Genomic DNA, 26162 nt, shown 5'->3' with positions numbered 1-26162 from the left:
CTCCCCCCAGCCCCCCAAACTCACCCCCTGAATTTCCCCTCAAACTCACCCCCCAGCCACCCCAAACTCACCCCTGAACCTTCCCCTCAAACTCACCCCCAGCTCCCTAAACTCACCCTGTGAACCTCCCCCTCAAACTCTCCCCTAACCTTCCCCTCCAACTCACTCCCAGCCTCCCACACTCACCCCCCGAACCTTCCCCTCCAACTCACCCTCAGCCCCCCTATCAAAGCTGATTCCCCACTCTGGCACTTTGAGTGCAGAAGGTGGGGGCCCACAAGGACTCTAAAAATTAACACTCCAGGCTTGTATTTAACTCCCAGGGTCACAGCTTCTCTCTGACCTTGGCTGGGTAGATGCTGCCACCCCCCAAGTGCAGAACTCCTTTGACAAGAAGGTGCATGTGGGAATTCGTCCCTGTGGGGCCCCCTCAAGCCCTTTCACCCCTACTCTGGGGAAGAGCGGAGGAAAAAAAGAAGAGAAAAGAAATCAGCTTTTGCCACCAGCTAACTAAAAAACGTGCACAAACCCCATAAACCCCCCTTTGCAGAAATCCAAACCCTGTTCTTAAAAAGGTCCATTTTATTTTTTTAAAAAGAAAGAAAATACATCTGGAGACTCAGACTATTGCTAGATTTTAAAAGAGTAATTCCAAGGATTAAGCATCCAGAAGGGCTTTCCTGGGGTCCAGCTTAAAGCAAAACAAAAGCACCTGGTTAGCCCAGAGGAGTCCACAAGGCATGAAGAAATAAACAGGGATAAACCTGATCGCGTCGTCCTCGACATTCCCTGGTCTCCTCACATCTCTGGGGGTCCAGACGAGTCGTTTCTCGGTATGATACAGGTGATTTTTCATGCCCGGTTCCAAGCCTCTTACTGCAGCGCTCTGCCCTGTCCGCCTCTGCCCAGAGAACAACCCCAGACAGACAAAGGGGAAGTTTTCTCTCAATTTAAAGAGGTTCTGGCCTCCCAGTGGCTCTTTGGGCCAGGTGCCCCCTCACTTCCGTTTACCTGTGCAGAGCAGTGAGACTCGTTAACAGGTAGGGCAATTAGAGAACGGCTACTAAGAGGGATTTTATAGCTTCTGGCTGGCTGGGTGTCCAGAAAAGGGAGCTTCCCCCCCCTTCATTTATCACATGCCCCCCCAAATCACAGACTGGCCAGCCTGGTTCAGGTCAGGTCCACACCGGCTGGGATTTCTTCCTGGAGGTTTAGGAAACAGAGTTCGTAAGATACATGCACCTCTAATTTTACTAATAATTACACAAAGAACTAAACAGTATTTTCCACATTTTAAGGACTACAATGACTTCGAATACAGGGACATTTTCACCTGGTTGATTCTGGGAAACCTGCCCGGGAGAGGGCATCAGCCACTTTGTTAGAGGCTCCTGAGATGTGCTGTATTTCAAAATCAAAGTCTTGGAGAGCTCAACTCCACCCAAGACGGTTTTTGTTGGTCTCTCTGACTGTGTGAAGCCACTTCAGGGCAGCAGGGCCAGTCTGCAGGTGGAAACGCCGTCCCCAAAGTTATGGGCATAGCTTCTCCAGAGCGTAGACAATGGCGTTAACATTCTTTTTCACTGACTGACCAGTGGCTTTCCCTCTCGGAAAGATTTTGCTGAGGAACACGACAGGATGGAATTCTTGATCCGGTCCTTCCTGCATTAAAACTGCTCCCACACCATGCTCGGACGCATCTGTGGTTACAACAAACGGTTGGTTGAAGTTCGGGGCCCTCAGTAAAGGGTCAGACGTAAGGGCCACCTTAAGCTGGCTAAAGGCTTTCTGACACTTCTCAGTCCACTGAACTGCGTTTGGTTGTTTTTTCCTGGTTAGGTCTGTCAGTAGGGTGGCAATTTGGCTATAGTGTGGTACAAATCATCGGTAATACCTGGCCAAGCCCAAGAAGGATTGGACCTGTTTCTTTGACTTAGGGTCAGGCCAATTTTGGATAGCATTTACCTTAGCCTGTAGGGGGTTGATAGTACCTTGACTCACCTGGTGCCCAAGGTACGTTACCCTGTTTAGGCCTATTTGACACTTCTTGGCCTTAACCATTAATCCTGCCTCCCTTATGCACTGGAAGACAGCTTGGAGGTGTTCCAGGTGTTCTTCCCATGAATCTGAGAATATGGCCACATTGTCGAGGCAGGCAACGGCAAATTCCCCAAATCCAGCCAGAAGGTTATTTACCGGTCTCTGGAAGGTGGTGGGTGCATATCGCAGTCCATAAGGGAGCACATTCAATTCATACAGCCCTACATGGGTGGTGAAGGCTGACCTTTCCTTGGCAGATTCATCTAGCGGCACTTGCCAGTACCCCTTAGTTAAGTTTAAGGTGGAGATGAACTGGGCCCGTCCCAGTTTCTCTGGTAGCTCATCTGTGCGTGGTATTGGATAGTTCTTTGGGCGAGTTACAGCATTTAGCTTACGGCAGTCCACACAAAAGCAGATTTCACCATCTGCTTTGGGAACCAGAACCACTGGAGAGGCCCATGCACTCTCAGAGGGGCGGATTACACCCATCTGTAACATGTCCTTGATCTCCCGTTCTATCGTGATTTTGGCTTGAGGAGCCATCCGGTAGGGCTGGGCTCTAATTGGGTGAGCATCGCCTGTGTCGGAGGAGTGGCACTCCCGTTCTGTCCGTCCTGGGGTGGCTGAGAACGTTGTCGTGAAGCTGACGCACAGGTCCCGGGTTTGCTGTCGCTGCTTATGCCCAAGCGTGATGGAAGGGCTCACTTCTTCTACTCCACCGTTGCTTTTTCTTTCATAGTAGACACCTTCAGGCCACTCAGCGTCATCTCTCTCCTGGGATGTAAACTGGAGAACCTTGACTTCTCGGGAATAAAAGGGCTTTAGAGAATTAACGTGGTATACTTTAGGTTTTAGGGTAGGGTCTGGGAACTCTATGAGGTAATTAACAGCTCCCAGGCACTCTCAGACCAGAAACGGCCCCTCCCATGACGCTTCCATCTTATTAGCCTGGAGCACTTCCGGGACCATGACTTGGTCACCTACTCTGGAAGGAATGCAATGTGGTGGGTGTGTCGGGAAAATGCCAGGGCTGGTTTCCACCGTAGGGCTCTGAACCGCTGACGGGCATGCTCAGAGGTTAGTCCCATTCTAATTCTGACCTTTTGTTTAAAAAGTTCATACTCGTTCATGTGTTCTTTAGGCATTTCAACTGCCACCTCTCCTAAGGGACCACTGAGCTGTGGTCTCAGCTACACCATGTACTGGTCTGCAGAGATGCTGTACCCAAGGCAGGCCCTTTCGAAGTTTACCAAGAAGGCCTCGGTATCATGGCCTGCCTTGTATGTGGGGAATGTCTTGGAATGGGGAGCGGTACCTGGAGGAGGACTGTTCAGGCTACCTGCTTGACCCAGCTTAGCCCTTTCCAGCTCCAAGCACTTCGCCTCTCTCTTCTCCTCCGCCTCCTCCTCCAAGCGCTTCATCTCTAGGAAGAAAATTCCTGTCTTCTGCAGTTAGAACTCGGCCTGGGGTAAGGGGCATCCCTCCATCTTGGCATCTCGGGTCAGGGAGGGCTGACCCTTCCCTCCTGGGAAGTCTCTGGTCCCCCATCCCCTCCCTCCATTTCTGTCATGGAGCTGGATGTCTGGGCTGGATCTGGGTCTGTCTTCTCCGCGGCGGGCTGCTTTGGGAAGACTGGTTGCTCTCGGGCCTTGGTGCCGGACCACAAGCTCGAGCACAGGGCTGCCCTACTCACTATTTCATTGCCACGAAGCTAGAAATGAAAAAAAATGAACCGCTCGTTGGACTCCCTGGCTTTGCAGGCTGAACCCTTGGCCTGTTCCCCCTCAGGCAACAAAGAAAAGAAAGAGAGGAAAAAACCTCCCTGGCTTTGCAGGCGACCGAAAGGAAAAATGTGTCGTTTTAAAATCCTGAGGTCTTTGCCTCTGGTTCAGAATGATCCCACTGCTCTGCCACCATGCCAAGGCAGATTCCCCACCCTGGCACTTTGCGTGCAGAAGGTGGGGGCCGCAAGGACTCTAAAAATTAACACTGACCTCTCTGGACTTGTATTAAACCCCCAAGGTTACAGCTTCTCTCTGACCTTGGATGGGTAGATGCTGCTGCCACCCAAGTGAAAAAAAAACCCAAAAACCTTTTGAGAGCCCAGGAAGGCGCACTTGGGAATTCCTTGGGTACCCTCAAGGCCTTTCACCCCCGCTCCGGGGAAGAGCTGAGAAAGGAAAGGCGGGGGGGGGGGGGAGAAAAGAAATCAGCTTTTGCCACCAGCGAACTAAAAAACGTGCACAAACCCCTTAAGAGGCAGACTCCAAACTCACCCCCTGAACCTTCCCCTCAAACTCACCCCAGCTTCCCAAACACACCCCCTGAACCTTCCCCTCAAACTCACCCCAGCTTCCCAAACACACCCCTGAACCTTCCCCTCAAACTCACCCCAGCCCCCCAAATTCACCCCCTGAACCTTCCCCTCAAACTCATCCCCAGCCCCGTAAACTCACCCCTGAACCTCCCTCTCAAACTCACCCCTGAATCTACCCCTCAAACTCACCCCAGTGCCCCAAACCTTCAGATGAAACTCTCACCCAAACCATGCTGCCCTGCTCTACCCACTAGACCCCACTCCCCTTCCAGAGCTGGGCAGAGAACCCAGGCATCCTGGCTCCTGGCCCCCACTGGTCTAACCACAAGACACCCCCCCACCCGCTTTCTTTTGCGTCCTCCCCTTTCCCTCTCTGTTTTCCACCCCCGCCTTTCCTTCTTTCCCCTTCTCCTTTTCCCCTTCCCCATCCTCCTACCCCAATAGACCCCCTCCCCCGCCCCAGTCCCCCCTCCCGTCTTGCTAACTGCACTCCCTCTGTGTCTACCCCCCCCGCCCGCCCCCTCCCCCCCCAGTCCCTCTAGCCCCTGGCTGGCTGGATAAGGAGTCAAGGCTGGAACTAGGGCTGCCTGGGGGGCTGCCCCCCATTGAAGTGATATCCCGCCTACACGGGGTTTGCAAGTTGGCTCTCTGCACCCCCCCCCCCCCCCGTGCAGATTGTTCCCGCACCCCAGCGGGGAAACTGCCCTGGCTTGTCCAGCCGTGGAGCAGACCCAGGCGAGACGCCCCCGGGTTTCAGTGCCAGGCCATGGGCCTGGGGTACGAGCCCCATCGGGGACCTTTGGCCCTGGCTGGGGGGGGGGGTGAAAGGGGCACCAGCCCTGATAGGGGGCACCGGCCATGATCCAGCCCCAGGGGAGTGGGGCACGGGGCCTCTCCCCTCTAGGGGGCGCCAGCTCTGAGGCGGGATCAGGTCAGACGCCTGGATCCTTGAGGCCCCAGAAGTTCATTATTAATTAAAAACGCCATTAGCACAATCCCTTTGGATCAAGATGTTGCAGGGGGGGAGGGAGAGCCAGGCCCCACCCACCATTGGGCCGGATGGGAGCCCCGGCCCCATACCCCATTCCCTGCCCCCCTGAGCCAAGCAGTCCTTGCCCTGGGGCCGGATGGGAGCCGGCGCCCCTAGAGGGAAAGGTCCTGCACCCCATTCCCTGCCCCTCTGAGCCAGCCAGTCCCCAACCTGGGGCCAGATGGGAGCCGGCGCCCCCTAGAGGGGACAGGCCCCAAGCCCCATTCCCTGGTTATCAGAGCTCACACACACCCCCTGCCTTGCTGTCAGCCCGGCCTGGACACACACCACAGGTAATTACTGGTTCGTTAGCAGCCAGACAAGCTGAGCAGATGGGCCAGGAGAGCTGGTCCCTGTGGAGAGGCAGGGGAGAGTGCAGGGAGGTTACTGGGCACACATCGGGGCCAAGGAGGGAGAGAACCCAGGAGTCCTGGCTCCCAGCCCCCCAGCTCTAACCACTGGCCCCCGCTCCCCGCCCAGAGCCTTGGGCCCCCAGCGCAGCTGTATTGTGTGTGTGTGTGTGTGTGTGTGTGTGTCCCCGTGTGTCCCTGCTGCCCCCTGCTGGAGGGGCTGGGCCCTGCTCCGAATGTGGGTGTGACCCCCCTTGCTAGGGTGTGTGTACGCACACTGTAAGGGGTAGCTCTTTGTGTGTGCTGTCATGTTGCAGTTGTGTATTGCTGTCTGTGTTGCGTTGCGGCGCATTGTGGTGGTGTTTACACAGGGACCCCTTGCCCGGCACTGGGGCGTGGTCCCTCTGGGGTTGGGCTGGAGGGCTGGTTCTCCAGGGATCCTGGCAGTGCGTGGGGCTGGGAACAGGCTGCCTCAAAGTGTGGAAAAGTAGAGCCGCGGCAGGTCAGGGACAGGGGGGCGCAGGGGCAGATTGTGCGGGGCCCATGGACAGTGTGGGGCAGACATTCGGCCCGGGCGGCCCTGGGGCGGCAGCTGGATGAGCCGGCGGAGAGAGGATTTAACGCCCACACCCCCAAGCCAGCCAGGCCCTGCCCTGAGGCTGGATGGGAGCCAGCGCCCCCTAGAGGGGAAAGGCCCCGCGCCCCATTCCCCGCCCCCCTGAGCCAGCCAGCCTCCCCCCCCCGCATGGGGGACTGGAGCCCCATCAAGGGGACAGGCCCTGGCTTTCTCCCATCCTGGCTGGTGTTTCTGGTTTGCATTTCTTCTTTGCCAGGAGCCCCGCGCGGCCTCAGCCTGCCAGAACGTCTGGGTTCAGGCGAGGGATGGAGCAGGCCCTGGGGACATTGAAAACAGAGCCCCCCCCCCAGCACCCCCTAACCACAGCACCTGGGGGCAGCACAGGGCTGGGCTAGCAGGGGGCTGGGGGTCGGGAGTGAGGGGCACCAGCAGGGCTGTGGGGGGCGGGACGAGACCTCCTGCCTCAGCCAAACCCACCCACGGGCTGGGAACCTTACAGTCCCGGCACCCCTGTGTCTGCCTGCCCCAGCCCCCTCTCCCTCCTCCTCTGCCATCTCCTTCCCGCTCCTCTGTCCTCCATGTCCTCCCCCGACCCCCCCACTGAGCTGTCTGGGCTGCTCTGAAATCCACCCCCCCCCTACACACAGCCCAGCAGGGAGCCCCGACAGCTCAGCCTGGCTCCTCCCTGGGGAACCCCCGGCCCTGCCCTGGGGAGCCCAGGCCCGGCCTGGCAGGGGGCTGTGGGTCGGGAGTGAGGGGCACCGGCGGAGCTGGGGGGAGCCCAGGGCAGGGCTGGCAGGGGGCTGCGGGTCGGGAGTGAGGGGCACATTGAGGGAGATGCCCAGGGGTCCCCTAACGGGGCGTGTTATGTGTGCTGGGGTGTGGGGTATCTCTGGCACTGCCCCAGCCTGGGGGATGTCCAGAGACCAGTTAACCCCCCCCCCCCCCCCCGCTGCTGGCTTCACCCCTGGGGCCCCTTCGCCCTCAGTGCACTGAGCTGCCCAGGGCTCGGCCCCACGTGCAGTGGGTGTGAACTCACAGCGGCCCCTGGTGGGCGCTCGCTGCAATGCAGTGTCTCTTGTGATGGCGATTCTATCCCGACCCACAGCTCCCTAGGCTCCCCACCCCACCCTCTGCCGGTGCCCCTCACTCCCGACCCGCAACCCCCTCCAAGCCCAGCCCTGGGCTCCCCCCAGCTCTGCCGGTGCCCCTCACTCCCGACCCGCAGCCCCCTCCAAGCCCAGCCCTGGGCTCCCCCCAGCTCTGCTGGTGCCCCTCACTCCCGACCCGCAGCCCCCTGCTAGCCCAGCCCTGGGCTCCCCCCAGCTCTGCCGGTGCCCCTCACTCCCGACCTGCAGCCCCCTCTGAGCCCAGCCCTGGGCTCCCCCCAGCTCTGCTGGTGCCCCTCACTCCCGACCCGCAGCCCCCTCCGAGCCCAGCCCTGGGCTCCCCCCAGCTCCACTGGTGCCCCTCACTCCCAGCCCGCAGCCACTGCCAGCCCAGCCTTAGCTCCCCTCATCTCAATCTGCCAGGGCCCTTCGAGCCCGACTAGGCCAGTTTTCCTCTGTCCTATCGTCCTCGCTGGGATCATAAATCCCCAATGAGTGCGGCCTGAAGGCCTCCAGCTGGGGCTGCTTAGCTGTGAAATTTGCTGTGCTCATTGGAGCAGGAGGGTCGTGGCCGCTGCAGCCAGAGCCATCACTCATGGCACTTAGCACTGAGCTGGGGGCCGCTGGGCCAGCTCTGGGTGGGGGAGACTGGTTGGGGGGGCACTGGAGGGGGGTCCACAGGCGGTGGTCACTGCCCTGGCAGTCAGTGCTGGCCCCAATGCCCCAGAGCAGAGCGATGGGGCGCCATGCTGAAGGGAGTGGGGCAGGGGACTCAGGAGGGGGCACTGGGCTGCAGAGAGCAGGGTGGGGGCTCAGTGGGGGGCGCTGGGCTGCAGGAAGTGGGGCGGGGGCTCAGCAGGGGGTGCTGGGCTGCAGGGTGCAGGACAGGGGGCTCAGCAGGGGGTGCTGGGCTGTGGGGCGGGGGTTCAGCAAGGGGCACTGTGCTGCAGGGAGCAGGGCAGGGGGCTCAGCAGGGGGTGCTGGGCTGAAGGGTGGGGGCTCAGTGCGGGGCACTGGGCTGTGGGGCGGGGGGCTCAGCAAGGGGCCCTGTGCTGTGGGAAGCAGGTCAGGAGGCTCAGCAGGGGGTGCTGGGCTGCAGGGAGCAGGGTGGGGGCTCAGTGGGGGGCACTGGGCTGCAGGGGGTGCGGCGGGTGCTTAGCATGGGGCACTGGGCTGCAGGGGGTGGGGCAGGGGGCTCAGTGGGGGGCACTGGGCTGCAGGGGGTGCGGCGGGTGCTTAGCATGGGGCGCTGGGCTGCAGAGGGTGGGGCAGGGGGCTCAGTGGGGGGCGCTGGGCTGCAGGAGGCTCAGTGGGGGCGCTGATCTGCAGTGTGTGGGACGGGGGCTCAGCACGGGACGTTCTCCCTGGCAGTCAGGGCTGGGCCCGATGCTCCAGGGTGGTGCTGGGGGGTGCTGGGCTGCAGGACGGGGGGTTCAGGGCGGGGCCTGGGCGATACTTTGGAACGTCTCCCCCGTTTACCAACTTTTGTGGCTACATAATGTTCCCGGTGACATCACTGCTTCTGATGATGTCATCACTTCCCCGTGACATCATTGCACCAGGTTGTGAGGCAGTCTCTTGTGATGTCGCTGGTGCCATGACGACCCCATGTTGGTTTCCATGGCCGCGGGGAATGATGACGTCATCATTGACTCCCAGGCAGCTGTGCCATGACCTGGAGCAATGATGTCACAAGCGGATGTGGTGATGTCATATTAGGAATGTCCCCAGTGATGGCGCCCGTGTTGCCAAGGTGACGGCCTTTTACCCCATGTGACAGTTCAGTGAGGTGTAAGGGTGTGAGGGAGATTTAGGTCGCCATGGTGATTATGGGATATGTGTGTGTGAGGGGGGTCACCCAGATGCCCTTATTCAATATGGCGCCCGTGGGGCCAGGATGGGGGCGGGGGACTTCATGTGCCCTCAGTTAAGATGGCGTCCAGGCGGTGCTGGGGATTTTCCCTTTCTGAAAATGGCGCTGGCCGCGGCTCGGACGAGATTTACCCTCAGTCAATATGGCGCCGCTGTTGCCCTTTGCCAACATGGCGGCCCCCGCTGCGCCCTTTCTAAGATGGCGGCCGGCTCCGCCTGTCCCTTTGTCAAAATGGCGGCGCTGGGATCACTCAGGCCCGTTTCCAAGAGGGCGGTGCCCAGCGTCGTTCCAAGATGGTGGCCGTTGCCCTTTTCCAATATGGCCGCGGCTTCGCGGCTTCTCCTCCCCCAAGATGGCGTCTCGCAGCCTGAGGGCGGAAGTGCGTGAGGCCGCCGCGCAGGGTGCGCTGCCCTGTCCCAAGATGGCGGAGGCGGCGTGGCGCTGGGCCGGGGACGGGGCGAGCAGCAGCAGCAGCGGGGACGAAGAGGAGGGGGAGGGGCAGGGGGCTCCCCCGCGGCGGGTCTATTTGCCGGGCCGGGGCCCCCCGCCGGGACCGGGCGAGGAGCTGGTGATGGACGAGGAGGCCTATGTGCTGTACCACCGGGCGGGCACGGGTCAGCGCCGGCGGGGGGCACAGAGACGTGGGGCTGCAGTGTGGGGCGGGCAGGGGGTGGGGCGGGCACAGAGACGTGGGGCTGCACTGTGGGGCGGGCAGGGGGTGGGGCGGGCACAGAGACGTGGGGCTGCACTGTGGGGCGGGCAGAGGGTGGGGTGGGCACAGAGACGTGGGGCTGCAGTGTGGGGCGGGCAGGGGGTGGGGCGGGCACAGAGACGTGGGGCTGCAGTGTGGGGCGGGCAGAGGGTGGGGTGGGCACAGAGACGTGGGGCTGCACTGTGGGGCGGGCAGGGGGTGGGGTGGGCACAGAGACGTGGGGCGGGCAGGGGGTGGGGTGGGCACAGAGACGTGGGGCTGCACTGTGGGGCGGGCAGGGGGTGGGGTGGGCACAGAGACGTGGGGCGGGCAGGGGGTGGGGTGGGCACAGAGACGTGGGGCTGCACTGTGGGGCGGGCAGGGGGTGGGGTGGGCACAGAGACGTGGGGCGGGCAGGGGGTGGGGTGGGCACAGAGACGTGGGGCTGCACTGTGGGGCAGACAGGAGGGCATGGGTTGAGGACAGGCCATGGGCCAGGAGGGTATGGGGCAGTCAGGGGGGCACTAGACGGGCGCAGGGGGTGACAGGCCAGGGGTGCGGGGCACATGCCCAGCAGTGGGGCTCACCCCTTTTCTCCCCACAGGTGCCCCCTGTCTGAGTTTCGACGTGGTGCCCGACCCGCTGGGCCAGGAGCTTGGCCGCTTCCCGCTCAGCCTGCAGCTCTGTGCCGGCACCCAGGCCGAGAGCGCCCAGGCCAACAGGTCAGCCCCGGGGGGCGGCCGTGGGGCAGAGACCCAGCCCCCCACCCTGCTTCTCCCCAGAGAGGGAGAGACCCCCGTGTGCTCTCCAAGACCCCTGCCCAGGGAGCCCCGTTTCTCAGTGCTGCCCCAGGTCGGGCACTGCGGGGCACCCCCAGGAGCGCTCGCTGCTCGCCCGGGCGCGCCCCGTCTGCCCGGGCACTGCGGGGGGGTGAGCGGCTGCCCGGGGTGAGGGCAGGAGACCCCGAGCGGAAGTAGCTCCGTCCCCAGGGGCACGGCCAGGCCTGGCCCCAGCCCACCCCGCAGGGCGCCCCAGCCGCAACTTGCAACAAACACCCCCCAACTTCAGCCCCACCCCAGGCTGGGAGCCGGCCCGACCCGCCCGCGAGTGGGGAGCGCGCGCCTCTTCCCCTGCCCGGGCGCCGGCACCCCCCTGAGCACAGAGCCCTGGGCGGTCACCCGCGGCCACCCCTGGTGTCCCCCAGAAACCCTCTGCCTGACCCACAGAGGGGGGGCTGGCTCCCTGTGGCCCTTGACCTCCATGCTGAGCCGGTGACAGGGTTCAGGCCAGCGCCCCCTAGAGGGGAGAGGCCCTGGGCCCCATTCCGCGGGGCGCAGGGGCTGGTGGGGCCCCTGGCTGGGGGCAGGGCTCAGGGGGTCCCTCTCTCCGCCAGGCTGCTGGTGATGAAGATGCACAATCTGCACCGCACGGGGGCGGGTGCCGAGAGCAGCAACAGCAACGAGGAGGACGACGACGAGGAGGAGAAGAAGCCGCAGCTGGAGCTGGCCATGATCCCCCACTACGGGGGCATCAACCGCGTTCGGGTACGGCCCCCCCAGCGCCGAGCCCCCCCCAGCACCGTACCCCCCTGAGCAGAGTCCCCACCAGCGCAGCGCCCGCCGACGAGCTCCCCCCCGCCCCCAGTGCAGCATCCCCTGCTCCCAGCAGCACAGGGGGCATTGGGGCCCGCGCCCCCAAGCGAGCCTCCCCCTCCTGCCTAGCGTCCCCTCAGCACAGCACCCTTCCCCCGCCCCAACAGCACAGTGCCCCCTTCCCCCATGCTGGGGTTAACCCTTTCCTTCCTGGCAGGTCACCCAGCTGGGCGGGACGCAGGTGGCTGCCGTCTGGTCGGAGAAGGGGCAGGTGGAGATTTACGACCTACAGCGCCCCCTGGTGGCCATCTCAGACCCTCAGGCCATGGCCACCTTTCTGCGGGAGGAGCAGGCCAAAATCAAACCCCTCTTCTCCTTTGCCGGACACATGACCGAGGGCTTTGCCATGGACTGGTCCCCCATGGTGCCCGGTGAGCCGAGGGTCGCCGAGTGGCGGGGCTGCGGGTCGGGAGTGAGGGGCACCGGCAGAGCTGGGGGTGACGGGGCTATGGGTTGGGAGTGAGGGGCGCTAGCTGTGGGAGCTCCCTGTGACCCCAGCTCTGCCCCCACCCGCAGGGCGTCTCGTGACTGGTGACTCAAACAAGAACATTCACCTGTGGAGCCCCAAGGCGGACGGGACGTGGCACGTGGACCAGCGCCCCTTCACCGCCCACACCGCCTCCGTGGAGGACCTGCAGTGGTCGCCGACAGAAGCCACAGTGAGTGGCAGTCCTGCCAGGAGAAACAGGGCACTGGGGTAGATGGGCCCGTGGGGCTGATCCTGGGGGCGGGGTGGGGCACTGGGGTAGATGGGCCTGTGGGGCTGATCCTGGGGGCGGGGCGGGGCACTGGGGTAGATGGGCCTGTGGGGCTGATCCTGGGGGCGGGGCGGGGGGGACACCAGGGTAGACGGCCCCATGGGGCTGATCCTGGGGGCAGGGCACGGTACTAGGGTAGATGGGCCCATGGGGCTGATCTGGAGGGGCAGGGCGGTGGGGACACCGGGGTAGATGGGCCCCTGGCAGGTGGGCACGCTGCCCTGACCCCCTCTCGCCCAGGTGTTCGCCTCGTGCTCGGCGGACGGGTCCATCCGGGTGTGGGACGTGCGGGCGGCGCCGGGCCGGGCCTGCATGCTGACGGCCAGCCGGGCCCATGCCAGCGACGTCAACGTCATCAGCTGGAACCGCCATGAGCCCTTCCTCCTCAGCGGGGGGGACGACGGGGCCCTGCGCGTCTGGGACCTGCGCCTCTTCCAGGTCGGTGCCCCCTGGGCTCCCCCAGGTCTCTCGGGGGCTCCCCTCAGCTCTGCTGGTGCCCCTCACTCCCGACCCGCAGCCCGCTGCTAGCCCAGCCCTGGGCTCCCCCCCAGGCTCTGCCGGTGCCCCTCACTCCCGACCCGCAGCCCCTTGCTAGCCCAGCCCTGGGCTCCCCCCCAGGCTCTGCCGGTGCCCCTCACTCCCGACCCGCAGCCCCCTGCTAGCCCAGCCCTGGGCTCCTGCCCCGGCTGTGCCGGTGCCCCTCACTCCCGGCCCGCTGCTAGCCCAGCCCTGGGCTCCCCCCCAGGCTCTGCCGGTGCCCCTCACTCCCGACCCGCAGCCCCCTGCTAGCCCAGCCCTGGGCTTCCCCCCAGGCTCTGCCGGTGCCCCTCACTCCCGACCCGCAGCCCCCCTCACCGCTGCCCTCTCCCCCCACAGACGGGCACAAGCGTGGCGACCTTCAAGCAGCACACAGCGCCCATCACCTCGGTGGAGTGGCACCCCGCGGACGGGGGGGTGTTCGCGGCCGCCGGTGCGGACAACCAGGTGACCCAGTGGGACCTGGCGGTGGAGCGGGACCAGGAGGGGGAGGGGGAGAGCGAGGATGACCCGGCCCTGGCCTCCATCCCCCCCCAGCTGCTCTTCGTGCACCAGGGAGAGACCGACATCAAGGAGCTGCACTGGCAGCCCCAGTGCCCGGGGGTCCTGATCACCACCGCCCTGTCCGGCTTCACCGTCTTCCGCACCATCAGCGTCTGACGGGGTGCAGGCGGGGGGCGAGAGCCTGGAGCCTCCCCCTTGCAGATGGACCATTCCAAGTGGGGTGCTCCCATTGCACAGAATGGGGAGAAAGCTTGGGGGTTGGAGGACTTGGTCTGTTCCATATATCGGCTGCCATTGCACTGGCAACAAGGGGAGATTCCCCAGACAAGGAGCCTCAACACAAGCTTTCCCCCTCCTTGCTCCATGCAGTTGGACTGTTCCAGTTAGTGGCTGCTACCATTGCATGAAATGGGGGGGGACGACGACACCTCCTTGCAGATAGAGTATGCCAACTGCTACCATTGGTCAGAATTTGGGGGTTGGTGGTGGCTGGACCTGGACCTTTCCATTCTACATGGGGGGGAACACCCCTCTAGAAAATGCACTGTTCTGCCGCTTGTTTTTGGGAGCTACCATCTAATGTGGAAATGGGAGGGGCTGATTTCAAGCTAATTTCCCCCTCAATTGTACATGGCTTGGTCTGAATTTGGTTGCTACTACTTGGGATGGGGGGGGTCATCATCTCCATTTTATTGTGATTACTCCAGAGGCTACCTATTTTGCATAGGTGGAGGGGAAAGAGTTGGTTCACTCCAACTATATTTTTGGGTGCTGCCACCATACAGTGATGGGGGGGGAGCTCGCTTCCAGGGGGTGCACAAATCCCTGGGGTAGAGGGATAGGAGACAGACCCCAAAATACAGAGGGGGGCAGGAGGGTGTCACAGTCAGGTCCCTCCCACTTTAACCCCAGATTGGGGGAGGGATCCACTGTCTCTTCTCTCCCCCCCCCCCCCCCATGGGCCCTGCCTGGGGGGGCAGGTTAGTACATAATACCTATGTTCTGGCAAGTTCAGTTTTAATTAAAGAAAAAAAGTTTATAACCTACTGGGGGGTCTGGTCAGTCTGGGGGGGACCCAGCTCTGCCTGAGGCCTCCCCCGCTCCACAGCCCCTCCTTATTGCTGCCCTGCCCCCCCCAGCCCTGCCGGTGCCCCTCACTCCCGACCCCCAGCCCCCTGCTAGCCCGCACTAGGCTCCCCCCCAGCCCTGCCGGTGCCCCTCACTCCCGACTGCTAGCCCGCACTAGGCTCCCCCCAGCCCTGCTGGTGCCCCTCACTCCCGACCCCCAGCCCCCTGCTAGCCCGGCACTAGGCTCCCCCACCCTTCCAGTTCTGCTGCTGCCTCGTCTTTGTTAACATCCCTTGTTCACTGCTCAGTCCCGAGCCGGCAGCCCCCCCCCCAGCAGCGTCCCCTCCTGCCCCGGCTGGCTTTGTTCCGGGGGAGGGGTGCTCAGTGCCTGGTTGGGAGCAGATTGTGCCCCCCCCCACCCGTCCAGTTCCTGGCTGTCCCACGGGGGGGTCACTGCAGCCCGCTCCACTGCAGAGAGGTGAAGGTGAGGGTGCCACTCGGGCCTGGCGAGCAGAGCAGCAGGGTCTTCTTGACGCCGGTGCCCAGGCGGGCGGCTGCCACCAGGGTGCGGAGCGGGAGGGGGGCCCCCTGGGGGCAGCACAGCGCGATGTAGTGGGCATGGAACCGCAGGGGGTCGCCTGCAGGGGAGAGGCCGAAGGGGAAGGAGTCAGGCCAGATGCCCCCTGCCCCATTCCCTCCCCCGAGCACCCCCCCAAACCCATCCCCTCCCCCACTTCTGGGACCAACAATGTCCCCACCCACCTCCATGCGCCCCTCCCCAGGGCTGGCCAGCATCCCCTGCCCCATTTCCCCCAGGCTGTGGCCCAGCCCCCCACACACCTACCTGGGTACACAAGGAAGTCTCCCCCAAACTTGCTCCCTCCGGACAGATAGTAGCCCCTGCCCCACAGCTCGCGGAAGACGCGGTACCGGGCCTCGTGGGCCGGGCAGCCGGCGTGAGGCCAGTCCGGGGAGGGGGAGGTCCAGTCCACCCGCTCGACCCGCCCCGGGTGCCGCCGGGCCGTGGGCAGCTGGACCATCATGGAGCCACGGGGCAGGACGAAGGGCGAATCCAGGAGCCCCGAATCCTCCGCAGTGTCTGAGAGCAAAGAGAGCAACAGGCTAGGAGAAGCCGGGGCCGGGGTGCAGCTGCATCTGGGGTGGGATACAGGGGCTGGTTATACAGGGACCCCTCACCCACCACTGAGATGCGGTCCCTCTGGGGTGGGGCGCAGGGGCCGGGTATATGGGGGCCTGGCACTGATCCACAAATGAGTCCCCCCAACTGAGCCCCAGCACGGGCCCCCTGGGCCCAGCACTGACAAACAGAGGAGAGCCCCCCTTTCTCTGCAGTCCCTGGGTTTCCGCAGCAGGTCTCCCCTCCGAGCCCCAGCCCCACCTGGCGTCTCCCCGCGCTGCTCTCTGCGACGGGCTCGGCCCTGGGCAATGCGCTCGGCCAGCCGGGCCAGCAGGGCCCCCCTCTCTGCCCCAGCCAGGCGCTGCTGCTCCTGGTAGCTCTCCTCCAGCTCCCGCTGGTAGGCCTCCACCTCGGACGCCTGGGTTCGGGGGAGAGGGGGTTAGCTCCGGGATGGGGTGCTTGGCACAGCCATCTCCCCACAGCATCCCCGCCCCCAAACGTGCTCCGCCCCCCTGCCGCTGCACCTTGCCCTGTGCCCGAGCTGGTGCCCCATTCCCTGCCCCCCTGAGCCAGCCAGTCCCTGCCCTGGGGCTGGATCAGCACCCCCTGGAGGAGCAAGGCCCCAGGTCCCTCACCTGGGTCGGTTCCTCCCCCTCCGCCGGGGGCTGGATCTCGCTGCCCCTCACCAGGACGGCTGCGCCCAGCTCGGCAAGCAGCCGGGCCTCCTCGGGGAGCAGCTGCAGGGGGAGGCCCAGGCGGGCGTTCTGCCGGGGCTTGCGGGCCAGCGCCCCCACCAGGGTCCCCACCAGCCGGAACCGCTCACGGATCTCCCGGGCGTCCTCCACGCTCCACACGAGAGCCGCCCCCTCCAGCACGTGGATCCGGATCATGGCGCCACGCCAGCTGCAGAGAGGGGAGCGGCAAGGGTGGGGGGTGTAGCCCCTCTGGGGCAGGGCACGGGGGCTGGTTACATGGGGACACCTCGCCCAGCGTGGAGATGCAGCCACTTCTGAGGCAGGGCACAACAATCCCAGCATGCTCTGGGGCAGGGGGTGCCACAATCCCAGCATGCCCCACTGCCAGGGCCAGGCCCCCAGCGTGGGTGGGGGGCAATCCCATCATGCCCTGGGGCTAGGGGTCCAAGTTGGGATGGAGGGGGCGCACTTCAATCCCATCATGCCCTGGGGCTAGGGGTCCCAAGTTGGGATGGAGGGGGTGCACTTCAATCCCATCATGCCCTGGGGCTAGGGGTCCAAGTTGGGATGGAGGGGGCACACTTCAATCCCATCATGCCCTGGGGCTAGGGGTCCCAAGTTGGGATGGAGGGGGTGCACTTCAATCCCATCATGCCCTGGGGCTAGGGGTCCAAGTTGGGATGGAGGGGGCACACTTCAATCCCATCATGCCCTGGGGCTAGGGGTCCAAGTTGGGATGGAGGGGGCACACTTCAATCCCATCATGCCCTGGGGCTAGGGGTCCCAAGTTGGGATGGAGGGGGCGCACTTCAATCCCATCATGCCCTGGGGCTAGGGGTCCCAAGTTGGGATGGAGGGGGCGCACTTCAATCCCATCATGCCCTGGGGCTAGGGTGGCCAAGCCCTGCTGATGCCCCAGAGGATGCTGGGAAAGCCCTTTTCAGGTCGCCTGGTTCTGGCCACATGGTGGTGACCCCTTTAAATGGCCACACCCACCCACACCAAGCCCCGCCCCCTGCCCCAAGGCATTCTGGGAGTCCCATTCTTAAAAACCCTCCATTGACACCCCCCACCCACCCACCCACCCACACACAGAAAGGATTCTGGGAACAGTTTGTTAAAGGGCCACACACTAAAAATAAAAAACCGCTGCCCCTTCCCCGCAAGGTATTCCGGGTAACCCTTTCTTAAAGGGCCACCCCCCCCAAAAGGAATTCTGGGAAATTCTTAAAGAGCCACACGCACCTATACCAAACGCTGCTTCTTTCCCCCAGGGGATTGTGGGTAATCTCTTCTCCAAGGGCGACCCCCCCCCTCCACACCCCCCTTCCGTAGTTCACTCACCTTCACCCCTGGGCTCCCCTGCACCCAGCTCTGGGGTGGGCCTGGGGCTGTTTGCAAAGCAAACTGGCCGGTCCCTCTCCCTGCTGCTGCAAGGCGGGGGGGGGGCGGGGTTCTTGCAGCTGAGCGACGGCCCCATTGGCCAATACCCGAGGAGGGGCGGAGAGTTGGTGGGGGGGGTTGAAAATTGCAGGGCCCAATGGGTGCAGGGCGTGGAGGAAGTGAGCAGGGGGCGGGCGGACGGGCAGGCAGCGCGGCTGCAAAGTGAGGGGCTGGGTGGGTGGGGGAGGGAATTGCTCGCAGGGGTGTGAATCCGTGCACCGGGTCCCGCAGGGGTGTGAATCCGTGCACAGGAGCCCCCCTGGGTGTGACTCTGTGCAAAGGAGCCCCCAGGGGTGTGAATCCGTGCAAAGGCACCCCCGGGTGCGAATTCTGTACTGACCCCATCGGAAGAAGTTGGTGTCGGGTGCTGGTGAGTAACGCTGTGAACTTGAGGCGTGTGGGGCTGCACTTGAATTGTGGGGAGGGGGGAGAAGTTCCAGGGTGTTTTCCATCCCCACCTGATGTGGGGTTCCCACTGCTTCTCAGCCCCCCGCCTGCCCCCCCTAGCCGGACTGCTAATCTGGGGGTGAGCTGCAGCGGGGGGGAGCTGGGTGTTTGTCCTGTGTTTGTACAGCGCCTGGCACAAGGGGGCGGGGCAAGGAGCTACTGTAATACACCTAATAAATAACGTACAGCCCCTGGCGCAATGGGTGCGGGGCTGCGAGCTACCGTAATCCACCTAATAAATAATGTACAGCGCCTGGCACAATGAGGGCCTGATCTGGGACTAGGGACCCTAGGAGTTCCCCTAATGGAGAGGATTAATGGGTGAGATTAAACTGCGTGGGGCATGTACCCCTCTCTCCCCAGCACCAGCAATGGCTAATGTGGGGGGTGAACTGCGTGGATTAGAGACTGGAAGGGATTAAGGCAGCTTGCGGACCAGGGTTTAGCTGGAGGTGGAAGGAGCAGGGAGCCCATGTGGGATAGATCTCAGGAGTCCAGCCCTCACCCCCCCCCCAGTCTAACCACTAGACCCCACTTGCTGAGGGGTTTGTGCCGCCGGGTGTGGGGGGGAGTTTTGGGGGGGGGTGGGGGGCTGGGCAGTGGCCACTGGGGGCAACAAGGCAGCTTGATCGTCCCTGGTGGATGAACTAGGGCAGAGATACTGGCCCTGCAACTTCCCTCCCCCACAGCTCCCCATTCTACCTCACATACGCACTGAGCCCCCCCTCCCCCCCCCACGCAGCCCCCGACTATACTGCCTTAGCGCCCACCCCCAAGGCTGGGTCTCTGTGGCTCGTCCAGCCCATGGCCACTCAGCTGCAGGGGGGCCAGGGGGCACCTGGATGGGCTGGGCGATGGGGGCTCCTGGGAGCGGGATCGAGACCTGGCAAACTCGATACACCCCCAGGCCATGGAATGAGAGCAATGGACAGGGGAGAGGCCCGTGCCCCATTCCCTGCCCCCCTGAGCCAGCCAGTCCCTGCCCTGGGGCCGGATCTCCCCTCCCTGCTCTTCCCCTACCACCTACAGAGGAGCTGAGCTGTCAGCCCCCCCTGCAGCTGCTGCTCCCCGCTCCGGTGGGGTGGGTGGCCTGTGGAACTGCCCGACGCTGTTTTTCCTCCTGCAGCAGAACTGGGATGACCCCGGAGGAGTGGACCTACCTGACCGTGCTGCTTTTCTCTATCCCCATCGGCTTTGTCTTCAAGAGAGGGGGTGAGTGACTCCAGCTGGGGGGGGGTAACTCTGGCCCCTCCCCTTCGTGCCATGGCTGGGGGGGACAGGGATTGGGGCTAGAAAAAATCCCACCAAAGAGACCCCCCCCCCTTTCCCTCCAACAAGGGCCCTTCCCCACATTCCCTCCGGTATGCCCCACCCAGCCGCATCTGCGGTTTCCTCACATCAGCTTCCTCTTGCAAGATTTCCTCTCTCCACTCCGGTTGAGCTCTTGGGGGTGGGGTGGGGGGGTTGGGTTGTGTCTCGAGTTAGAATGGGTTTGGAGGTATTTTAGGGGGGCTGGTGTGTGTGGGCAGGGAACCCTGGCACTAGCTTCCCCCTGCCAGTCTTGTAGTAGAAGCTGCTGGACTCTGGGGTCCCATCGATAGGGGATGCGTGTTTGGGGGTACAGGATCCCCACCTCCTGAACTCCCTTGTGCCCCATTCCCTGCCCCATGAGCCAACCAACCCCCCTCCCCAGGGCTGGGTGGGAGCCAGCGCCCCCTAGAGAGGAGAGGCCCTGTGCCCCATTCCCCGCCCAGGGTCGCCCTAAGTCCCAGCTGACTTTGCTGCCGGGGGATCTCGGTGGCAAGGGAGCTGGGATCTGATCTGTGTCTCTTTCCTCCCCTCCCCCCGCCAGGACACCGAGTGAAGCAGTTTGGGGGGGCAGCCGTGGGGCTGCTCCTGACGCTGATCACCTGCAACATCCACACCTTGCACTCCCTGGTCACCATCCTGGGCACATGGGTCATCCTCAGCCTCTCCCCCCGGTATGGAAGGAGCCAGGACACCTGGGTTCTATCCCCGGCTCTGGGAGAGGAGTGGGGTCTACTGGGTAGAGTGTGTGTGTGGGGGGGGCGATTTTGGGAGCTGTGGCGAGATGGGGGGGCCTGGAGCTAAGCAGGGGATTCTGGGAGCTGGGAGGGGTTGGGGGGGTGACGGGAGCAGGGGATTCTGGGAGTGTGGCCAATGAACCCGCCCTCTGCCCCAGGTCCTGTCACTACCTGACCCTGGGCTGGACCTTCTCCTATCTACTCTTCTTCCGGATGGTGACTTTCGTCGGGCTGCCGGCCCCCACCCCCTTCACCAACGCCGTGCAGCTGCTGCTGACCCTCAAGGTGCTGCAGGGGGCGGGGCAGGGAGGCTCAGCAGGGGGCGCTCTGGCCTCCCGGTCACTGTTGGCCCCTCTGGGGCGCTAGGGGGCGCTGCGCCATGGTGGCGGGGGTTGGGGGGGGCGTGGTGCCGTGGCAGTGGTCCCGTAGGGGGCGCTGTGCTGTGTCGCGGGGCGTGGGGGGGCCCTGTGGTGTGGTGGTGAGGCCCGGGGGGGCCCTGTGTCGTGGGGCGTGGGGGGGGCCCCGTGGTGTGGTGGTGAGGCAGTGGGGGGCCCTGTGTTGCGGGGCGTGGGGGGGGGCCCCGTGGTGTGGTGGTGAGGCACTGGGGGGTGCTGTGTCGTGGGGTGTGGGGGGGGCCCCATGGTGTGGTGGTGAGGCACTGGGGGGCGCTGTGTCGCGGGGGGGCGCTGTGGTGTGGTGGGGAGGCACTGGGGGGCGCTGTGTCGTGGGGTGCGGGGGGGGCCCCGTGGTGTGGTGGTGAGGCACTGGGGGGCCCTGTGTCGTGGGGCGTGGGGGGGGCCCCGTGGTGTGGTGGGGAGGCCCGGGGGGGCGCTGTGTCGCGGGGCGTGGGGGGGCCCCGTGGTGTGGTGGGGAGGCACTGGGGGGCGCTGTGTCGTGGGGCGTGGGGGGGGCCCCGTGGTGTGGTGGTGAGGCACTGGGGGGTGCTGTGTTGCGGGGCGCGGGGGGGGCCCCGTGGTGTGGTGGGGAGGCCCGGGGGGGCGCTGTGTCGCGGGGCGTGGGGGGGCCCCGTGGTGTGGTGGGGAGGCCCGGGGGGGCGCTGTGTCGCGGGGCGTGGGGGGGCCCCGTGGTGTGGTGGGGAGGCCCGGGGGGGCGCTGTGTCGCGGGGCGTGGGGGGGCCCCGTGGTGTGGTGGGGAGGCCCGGGGGGGCGCTGTGTCGCGGGGCGTGGGGGGGGCCCCGTGGTGTGGTGGGGAGGCACTGGGGGGCGCTGGGGCGCGGGGGGAGCCCCGTGGTGTGGTGGGGAGGCACTGGGGGGCCCTGTGTCGCGGGGCGCGGGGGGGGCCCCGTGGTGTGGTGGGGAGGCACTGGGGGGCCCTGTGTCGCGGGGCGCGGGGGGAGCCCCGTGGTGTGGTGGGGAGACACTGGGGGGGGCGCTGTGTCGCGGGGCGCGGGGGGGGCCCCGTGGTGTGGTGGGGAGGCCCGGGGGGGCGCTGTGGTGTGGTGGTGAGGCCCGGGGGGGCGCTGTGTCGCGGGGAGTGGGGGGGGCCCTGTGGTGTGGTGGTGAGGCCCGGGGGGGCGCTGTGTCGCGGGGAGTGGGGGGGGCCCTGTGGTGTGGTGGGGAGGCACTGGGGGGCGCTGTGTCGCGGGGCGCAGGGGGAGCCCTGTGGTGTGGTGGTGAGGCCCGGGGGGGCGCGGTGCCACAGCAGTGGTCCCCTAGGGGGCGCTCACCCTGTGGGTCGCGCCCCCTGCCCTAGATGGTGAGCCTGGCCAATGAGGTGCAGGAGATCGGCCAGGCCAAGAAGCAGGACGTGACCTCGTTCACCAAGGTCCCCGCCCTTGGGCTGATCCCCAGCGTGCCGGGGCTGGGCCCGACCCTCTGCTACGGTTACTGCTACGTGGGGCTCATGACAGGTACGCGGCGGGCGGCCGGACACCTGGGTCCTCTCCCCGGCTCTGGGAGGGGAGCGGGGGCTAGTGGTTGGGGGGGGGGGGGCTGCAGGGAACCAGGACTCCTGGGTTCGCTCCCTGGCTCTGGGAAGGGAGTGGGGCTAGTGGTTAGAGGTGGAGTGGGGGGGCTGGGAGCCAGGACTCCTGGGTTCGCTCCCCTGCTCTGTGGGGGGACGGGGTCCAGCCGGAGTCTTTCCCACTGTTACCTTTAACTGCATTTCCCCCCCTTTCCCCCATCCTGGCCTCCTTCCTCATCTGCCCCCCCTCCTCCACCATACTCCCCCCCCCACACACACACACCTCCCCCCCCTTTCCTGCCACCCTCCATCCCCTGCCAGGCCCCTTCTACCGCTACAGGACCTACCTGGACTGGCTGCAGCAGCCGGACTCCCAGGCCATCCCCAGCTGGCGCCCCCTGCTGGCGCGGGCCCGGCTGGTCCCGGTCTACGGGCTGCTCTTCCTGGGGGCCGCGCGGCTCTTCCCGCTGGACTACGTGCGGACCGAGGCCTTCGACGCCCGGGGGCTGCCCTTCCGCCTCTTCTACATGGTGCCCATCTTCTTCGTCTTCCGCATGCGCTTCTACGTGGCCTGGCTCTGCGCGGAGTGCGGCTGCATCGCGGCTGCCTTTGGGGCCTACCCCACGGCCGCCCGCTCCCGCCCCGGCGGGGGCCCCACCGCCCACTGCCCCAGGTGCGCCCGCGGGCCTGCCCCTCTGGGGCGCCAGCTCTCACCTGGCCCCAGGGCAGGGACAGGCTGGCTCAGGGGGGTGGGGAGTGGGGAGTGGGGCCCGGGGCCTTTCCCCTGTAGGGGGCACCGGCTCCCATCTGGCCCCAGGGAAGGGACTGGCTGGCTCAGGTGGGCAGGGAATGGGGAGCGGGGCCTTTCCCCTCTAGGGGGCGCCGGCTCCCATCCGGCCCCAGGGCAGGGACTGGCTGGCTCAGGGGAGCGGGGAATGGGGAGCAGGGCCTTTCCCCTCTAGGGGGCGCCGGCTCCCACCCGGCCCCAGGGCAGGGACAGGCTGGCTCAGGGGGGCGCGGAATGGGGCTGGCCTTTCCCCTGTAGGGGGCGCCGGCTCCCACCCGGCCCCAGGGCAGGGACAGGCTGGCTCAGGGGGGCAGGGAATGGGGCTGGCCTTTCCCCTGTAGGGGGCGCCGGCTCCCACCCGGCCCCAGGGCAGGGACAGGCTGGCTCAGGGGGGCGGGGAATGGGGCTGGCCTTTCCCCTGTAGGGGGCGCCGGCTCCCACCCGGCCCCAGGGCAGGGACAGGCTGGCTCAGGGGGGCGGGGAATGGGGAGCGGGGCCTTTCCCCTGTAGGGGGCGCCGGCTCCCATCCGGCCCCAGGGCGAGGTCTCATTCCCTCTCACTGACTGCTCTCCCCACCCCAGAGCGGAGGAGGGGGCTCCAGGGGCGGCACCCCCTGAGTACGACTACGAGACCATCAAGAACATCGACCCGTACGGCACCGACTTCTGCGTGCGGGTGCGGGACGGCATGCGGTACTGGAACATGACCGTGCAGTGGTGGCTGGCCCAGTACATCTACAAGAACGCCCCCTTCCGCTCCTACGTCATGAGGTGGGGGACACGGGGAGCCATGAGGGGGAGACCATTGTGTGCGGGGGGGGGGCCTCGAAGATCCTGGGGGAGGTCATATGGGGAGAACTCGGAAATCTGGGGTGGGGGGTCTCGTGGGGATGCTCGCTGATCAGGTGGCTCATGGGGGGGGCTTGGAGATCCCGGGGAAAGGGGGGGGTCAGATGGGGGGGGCTCAGATCTGGGGGGTCCTGTGAAGGGGGGGCCTTGTGGCAGGGGGGAGGCTGAGGGTCCCAATATGGGGCATGAAGGGGAAATCGTGGGTGGGGGGTGTCACATGGGGAGGGGGCGTGGATACTGGAGGCAGGGGGAGTCATGTGGGGGGGGCTCATAGGGATTAGAGGTGAAATCTCTGGGGGCGTCAAACGGGGTGGGGGAGGGGGACTCACAAGAGGCTGGGGGTGGCTCAAGACTAGGAAGGGGGGAAGGAGGCAAACATGGGGGGGGGCTCAGATCCCCCTCCCCCACTAACCCTGCCCCCTCTCCCACCCCCCCAGGAGCGGCTGGACCATGCTGATTTCGGCCTATTGGCACGGCCTGCACCCCGGCTACTACCTCAGCTTCCTGACCATCCCGCTGTGCCTGGCGGCCGAGGGGGCGCTGGAGGCCGGGCTGCGGGGGCGCCGGGGGGCGGCGCCCGAGCCGGAGCCGGACCGCTCGGGGGGCGCCTGGCTGCACTGGTTCCTCAAGATGCGGGCCTACGACTACATGTGCATGGGCTTCGTTCTGCGGGAGCTGGGCCCCACCCTGCGCTACTGGTGGGCCGTCTACTTCTGCGTCCACCTCGGGGCCCTGGGCCTGCTGCTGCTGGGCCGCGCCCTGCCCCGCTCTGCCCCCCGCGCCGCCGAGGGGCCGCGCCGAGCGGGGCCGCTGGGGGGCGGGGAATAGCCAGGGCGAGGGGGGGCGCCTCCCCCCAGGGGCTGGGAACAGGACCCACACAGCGGCTCTGTGCTGGCCATGGAGGGGGGAGGGCCGAGGCAAATGGGGTGCCCCCCCCCCCCGATCGTCCCCTCTTTGCAGGCCCCCACCTCTCCTTCTGGCTGGCTGGGAGGGGGAACCTGCTCCAGACCTCCATGGCGGGGGAGAGCCGGAGCTGCTACCAGGCTTCCCCTAAGGGGTCTGGCAGGCCTGCCCCCCCCCCGCACTCCTGAGGGGGTGGGAGCCCTTCCCCCCCCGGCCCCGCAAGATCCCCAAATAAGAGGGTGGTTTCTACCCCTCCCCCCAGCCGATGCTACACTGTGGCTTTAAAAGGGGGTTCTCAAAGGGGGGGTTGGGACTCCTCAGGGGGTCGTGAGGTTATTACATGGGGGGGGGGGTTGCAAGCTGTCACCCTCCACACCAAACCCTGCTTGGCCTCCCAGCATTTATAATGGTGTTTAATATATCAACGTTTGTTATTAATTGATGGGGGGGGTCGCTCTCAGCGATCTGCTGTGGGAAAGGGGTCACCCGTACAAAAGTATGAGAACCGCTGCCTTGGGGACCAGCCTCCAAGTGGGGGGGGAGATGGTTCCCCCCAATTTTAAGCCAGGCAGCCCCCCCCACATCTTGTGTGAAACAAATTGGCACCGTTCTCAGGCAGAGCCTTGAACGGGCCACATAACTCCCCTCCCCCCCAGCAGCTGGGGGGGTTGGGGGGAGAACGTCCCGCAGCATAGGCAGCTGGTCTGTGCTTAGCTGGGGGTGCGGCGGGGGGTCGCTGGTAGAAAGCCCCCCTCCCGCTCGGAGGTCTCTTTCCCTTTCCTATGCTATTAACCCCTGGGGGAGGGGGGGTGGAAGGGGATGAAGATGAGGGGGGGAATCTGGGGTGACAGGAGGGCTCGGGGTGACAGGAGGGCTCAGGGTGGGGGGGGTCTCCTTTACCACCGCACCCCCCCCCCCCCGCTGGGTTGTATTTCCATGCCGCGGGGGCGGCAGCTGCAGCAAATAAAGACTTGAAAACAACCCCGGGTCTGAGTGTCTCGCGCGCCCCCCCCAGGAACCCCCCTCCATTAAGCCCCATTCCCCAGCCCCCTTGACCCCCATTTCCCAAGCCCCGGGGGCCCCCATTCCCCCGCCGCCCTTGACCCCCATTTCCCAGCCCCCGGGGGCCCCCATTCCCCCGTCGCCCTTCACCCCCATTCCCCAGCCCCTGGGAGCCCCCATTCCCCCGCTGCCCTTGACCCCCATTCCCCAGCCCCCAGGGACCCTCATTCCCCCGTCGCCCTTGACCCCCATTTCCCAGCCCCCGGGGGCCCCCATTCCCCCGCCGCCCTTCACCCCCATTTCCCAGCCCCTGGGGGCCCCCATTGACCCCCATCCTCCCTGCGAGAAGTCTGTCCCCAGCGGGGCGGGGGGGGCAGCTGTGTTGGGGGGGTTACCTGGGGCCAGCCGCCGCGCCCCCCACGGCT

General features: G+C 65.4%; 3 protein-coding genes across 5 annotated transcripts; 2 read left to right on the top strand and 1 right to left on the bottom strand.

The window, feature by feature from the left end:
• The first annotated feature begins 9694 nt into the window (after window positions 1-9694).
• On the top strand, window positions 9695-14484 carry GRWD1 (glutamate rich WD repeat containing 1). The gene is made up of 7 exons (XM_084612578.1): window positions 9695-9910; window positions 10592-10709; window positions 11381-11531; window positions 11797-12010; window positions 12156-12298; window positions 12638-12835; window positions 13274-14484. The coding sequence occupies exons 1-7, from the start codon at window positions 9718-9720 to the stop codon at window positions 13592-13594; spliced, it is 1338 nt and encodes a 445-aa protein (XP_084468704.1). The 5' UTR covers window positions 9695-9717; the 3' UTR covers window positions 13595-14484.
• A 243-nt stretch (window positions 14485-14727) lies between these two features.
• Window positions 14728-17804, bottom strand: TSEN34 (tRNA splicing endonuclease subunit 34). 2 transcript variants are annotated; one of them, XM_084612602.1, is made up of 5 exons: window positions 17684-17804; window positions 16280-16547; window positions 15906-16062; window positions 15351-15605; window positions 14728-15144 (listed from the first exon to the last, which is right to left on the bottom strand). In XM_084612602.1, the coding sequence occupies exons 2-5, from the start codon at window positions 16532-16534 to the stop codon at window positions 14957-14959; spliced, it is 855 nt and encodes a 284-aa protein (XP_084468728.1). In that variant the 5' UTR covers window positions 16535-16547; window positions 17684-17804; the 3' UTR covers window positions 14728-14956. The 2 variants fall into 2 exon arrangements, with proteins under 2 accessions (XP_084468728.1, XP_084468729.1); XM_084612603.1 differs by having other exon boundaries at window positions 16280-16588; window positions 17684-17787.
• A 165-nt stretch (window positions 17805-17969) lies between these two features.
• Window positions 17970-25716, top strand: MBOAT7 (membrane bound acylglycerophosphatidylinositol O-acyltransferase MBOAT7). Of its 2 annotated transcripts, none has more exons than XM_084612572.1 (8): window positions 17970-18152; window positions 19359-19441; window positions 20082-20211; window positions 20433-20559; window positions 21988-22144; window positions 22519-22870; window positions 23566-23754; window positions 24270-25716. In XM_084612572.1, the coding sequence occupies exons 2-8, from the start codon at window positions 19366-19368 to the stop codon at window positions 24658-24660; spliced, it is 1422 nt and encodes a 473-aa protein (XP_084468698.1). In that variant the 5' UTR covers window positions 17970-18152; window positions 19359-19365; the 3' UTR covers window positions 24661-25716. The 2 variants fall into 2 exon arrangements, with proteins under 2 accessions (XP_084468698.1, XP_084468697.1); XM_084612571.1 differs by having other exon boundaries at window positions 19356-19441.
• The last annotated feature ends 446 nt before the right edge of the window (window positions 25717-26162 follow it).

The sequence above is a fragment of the Lepidochelys olivacea genome (genome assembly GCF_965140295.1).
Source record: "Lepidochelys olivacea isolate rLepOli2 genome assembly, chromosome: 23".
In the NCBI taxonomy this organism is placed as follows: domain Eukaryota; kingdom Metazoa; phylum Chordata; order Testudines; family Cheloniidae; genus Lepidochelys; species Lepidochelys olivacea.
Note: the sequence above shows the minus strand (reverse complement) of the source record. Positions and strands in the feature narration are given on the sequence as shown.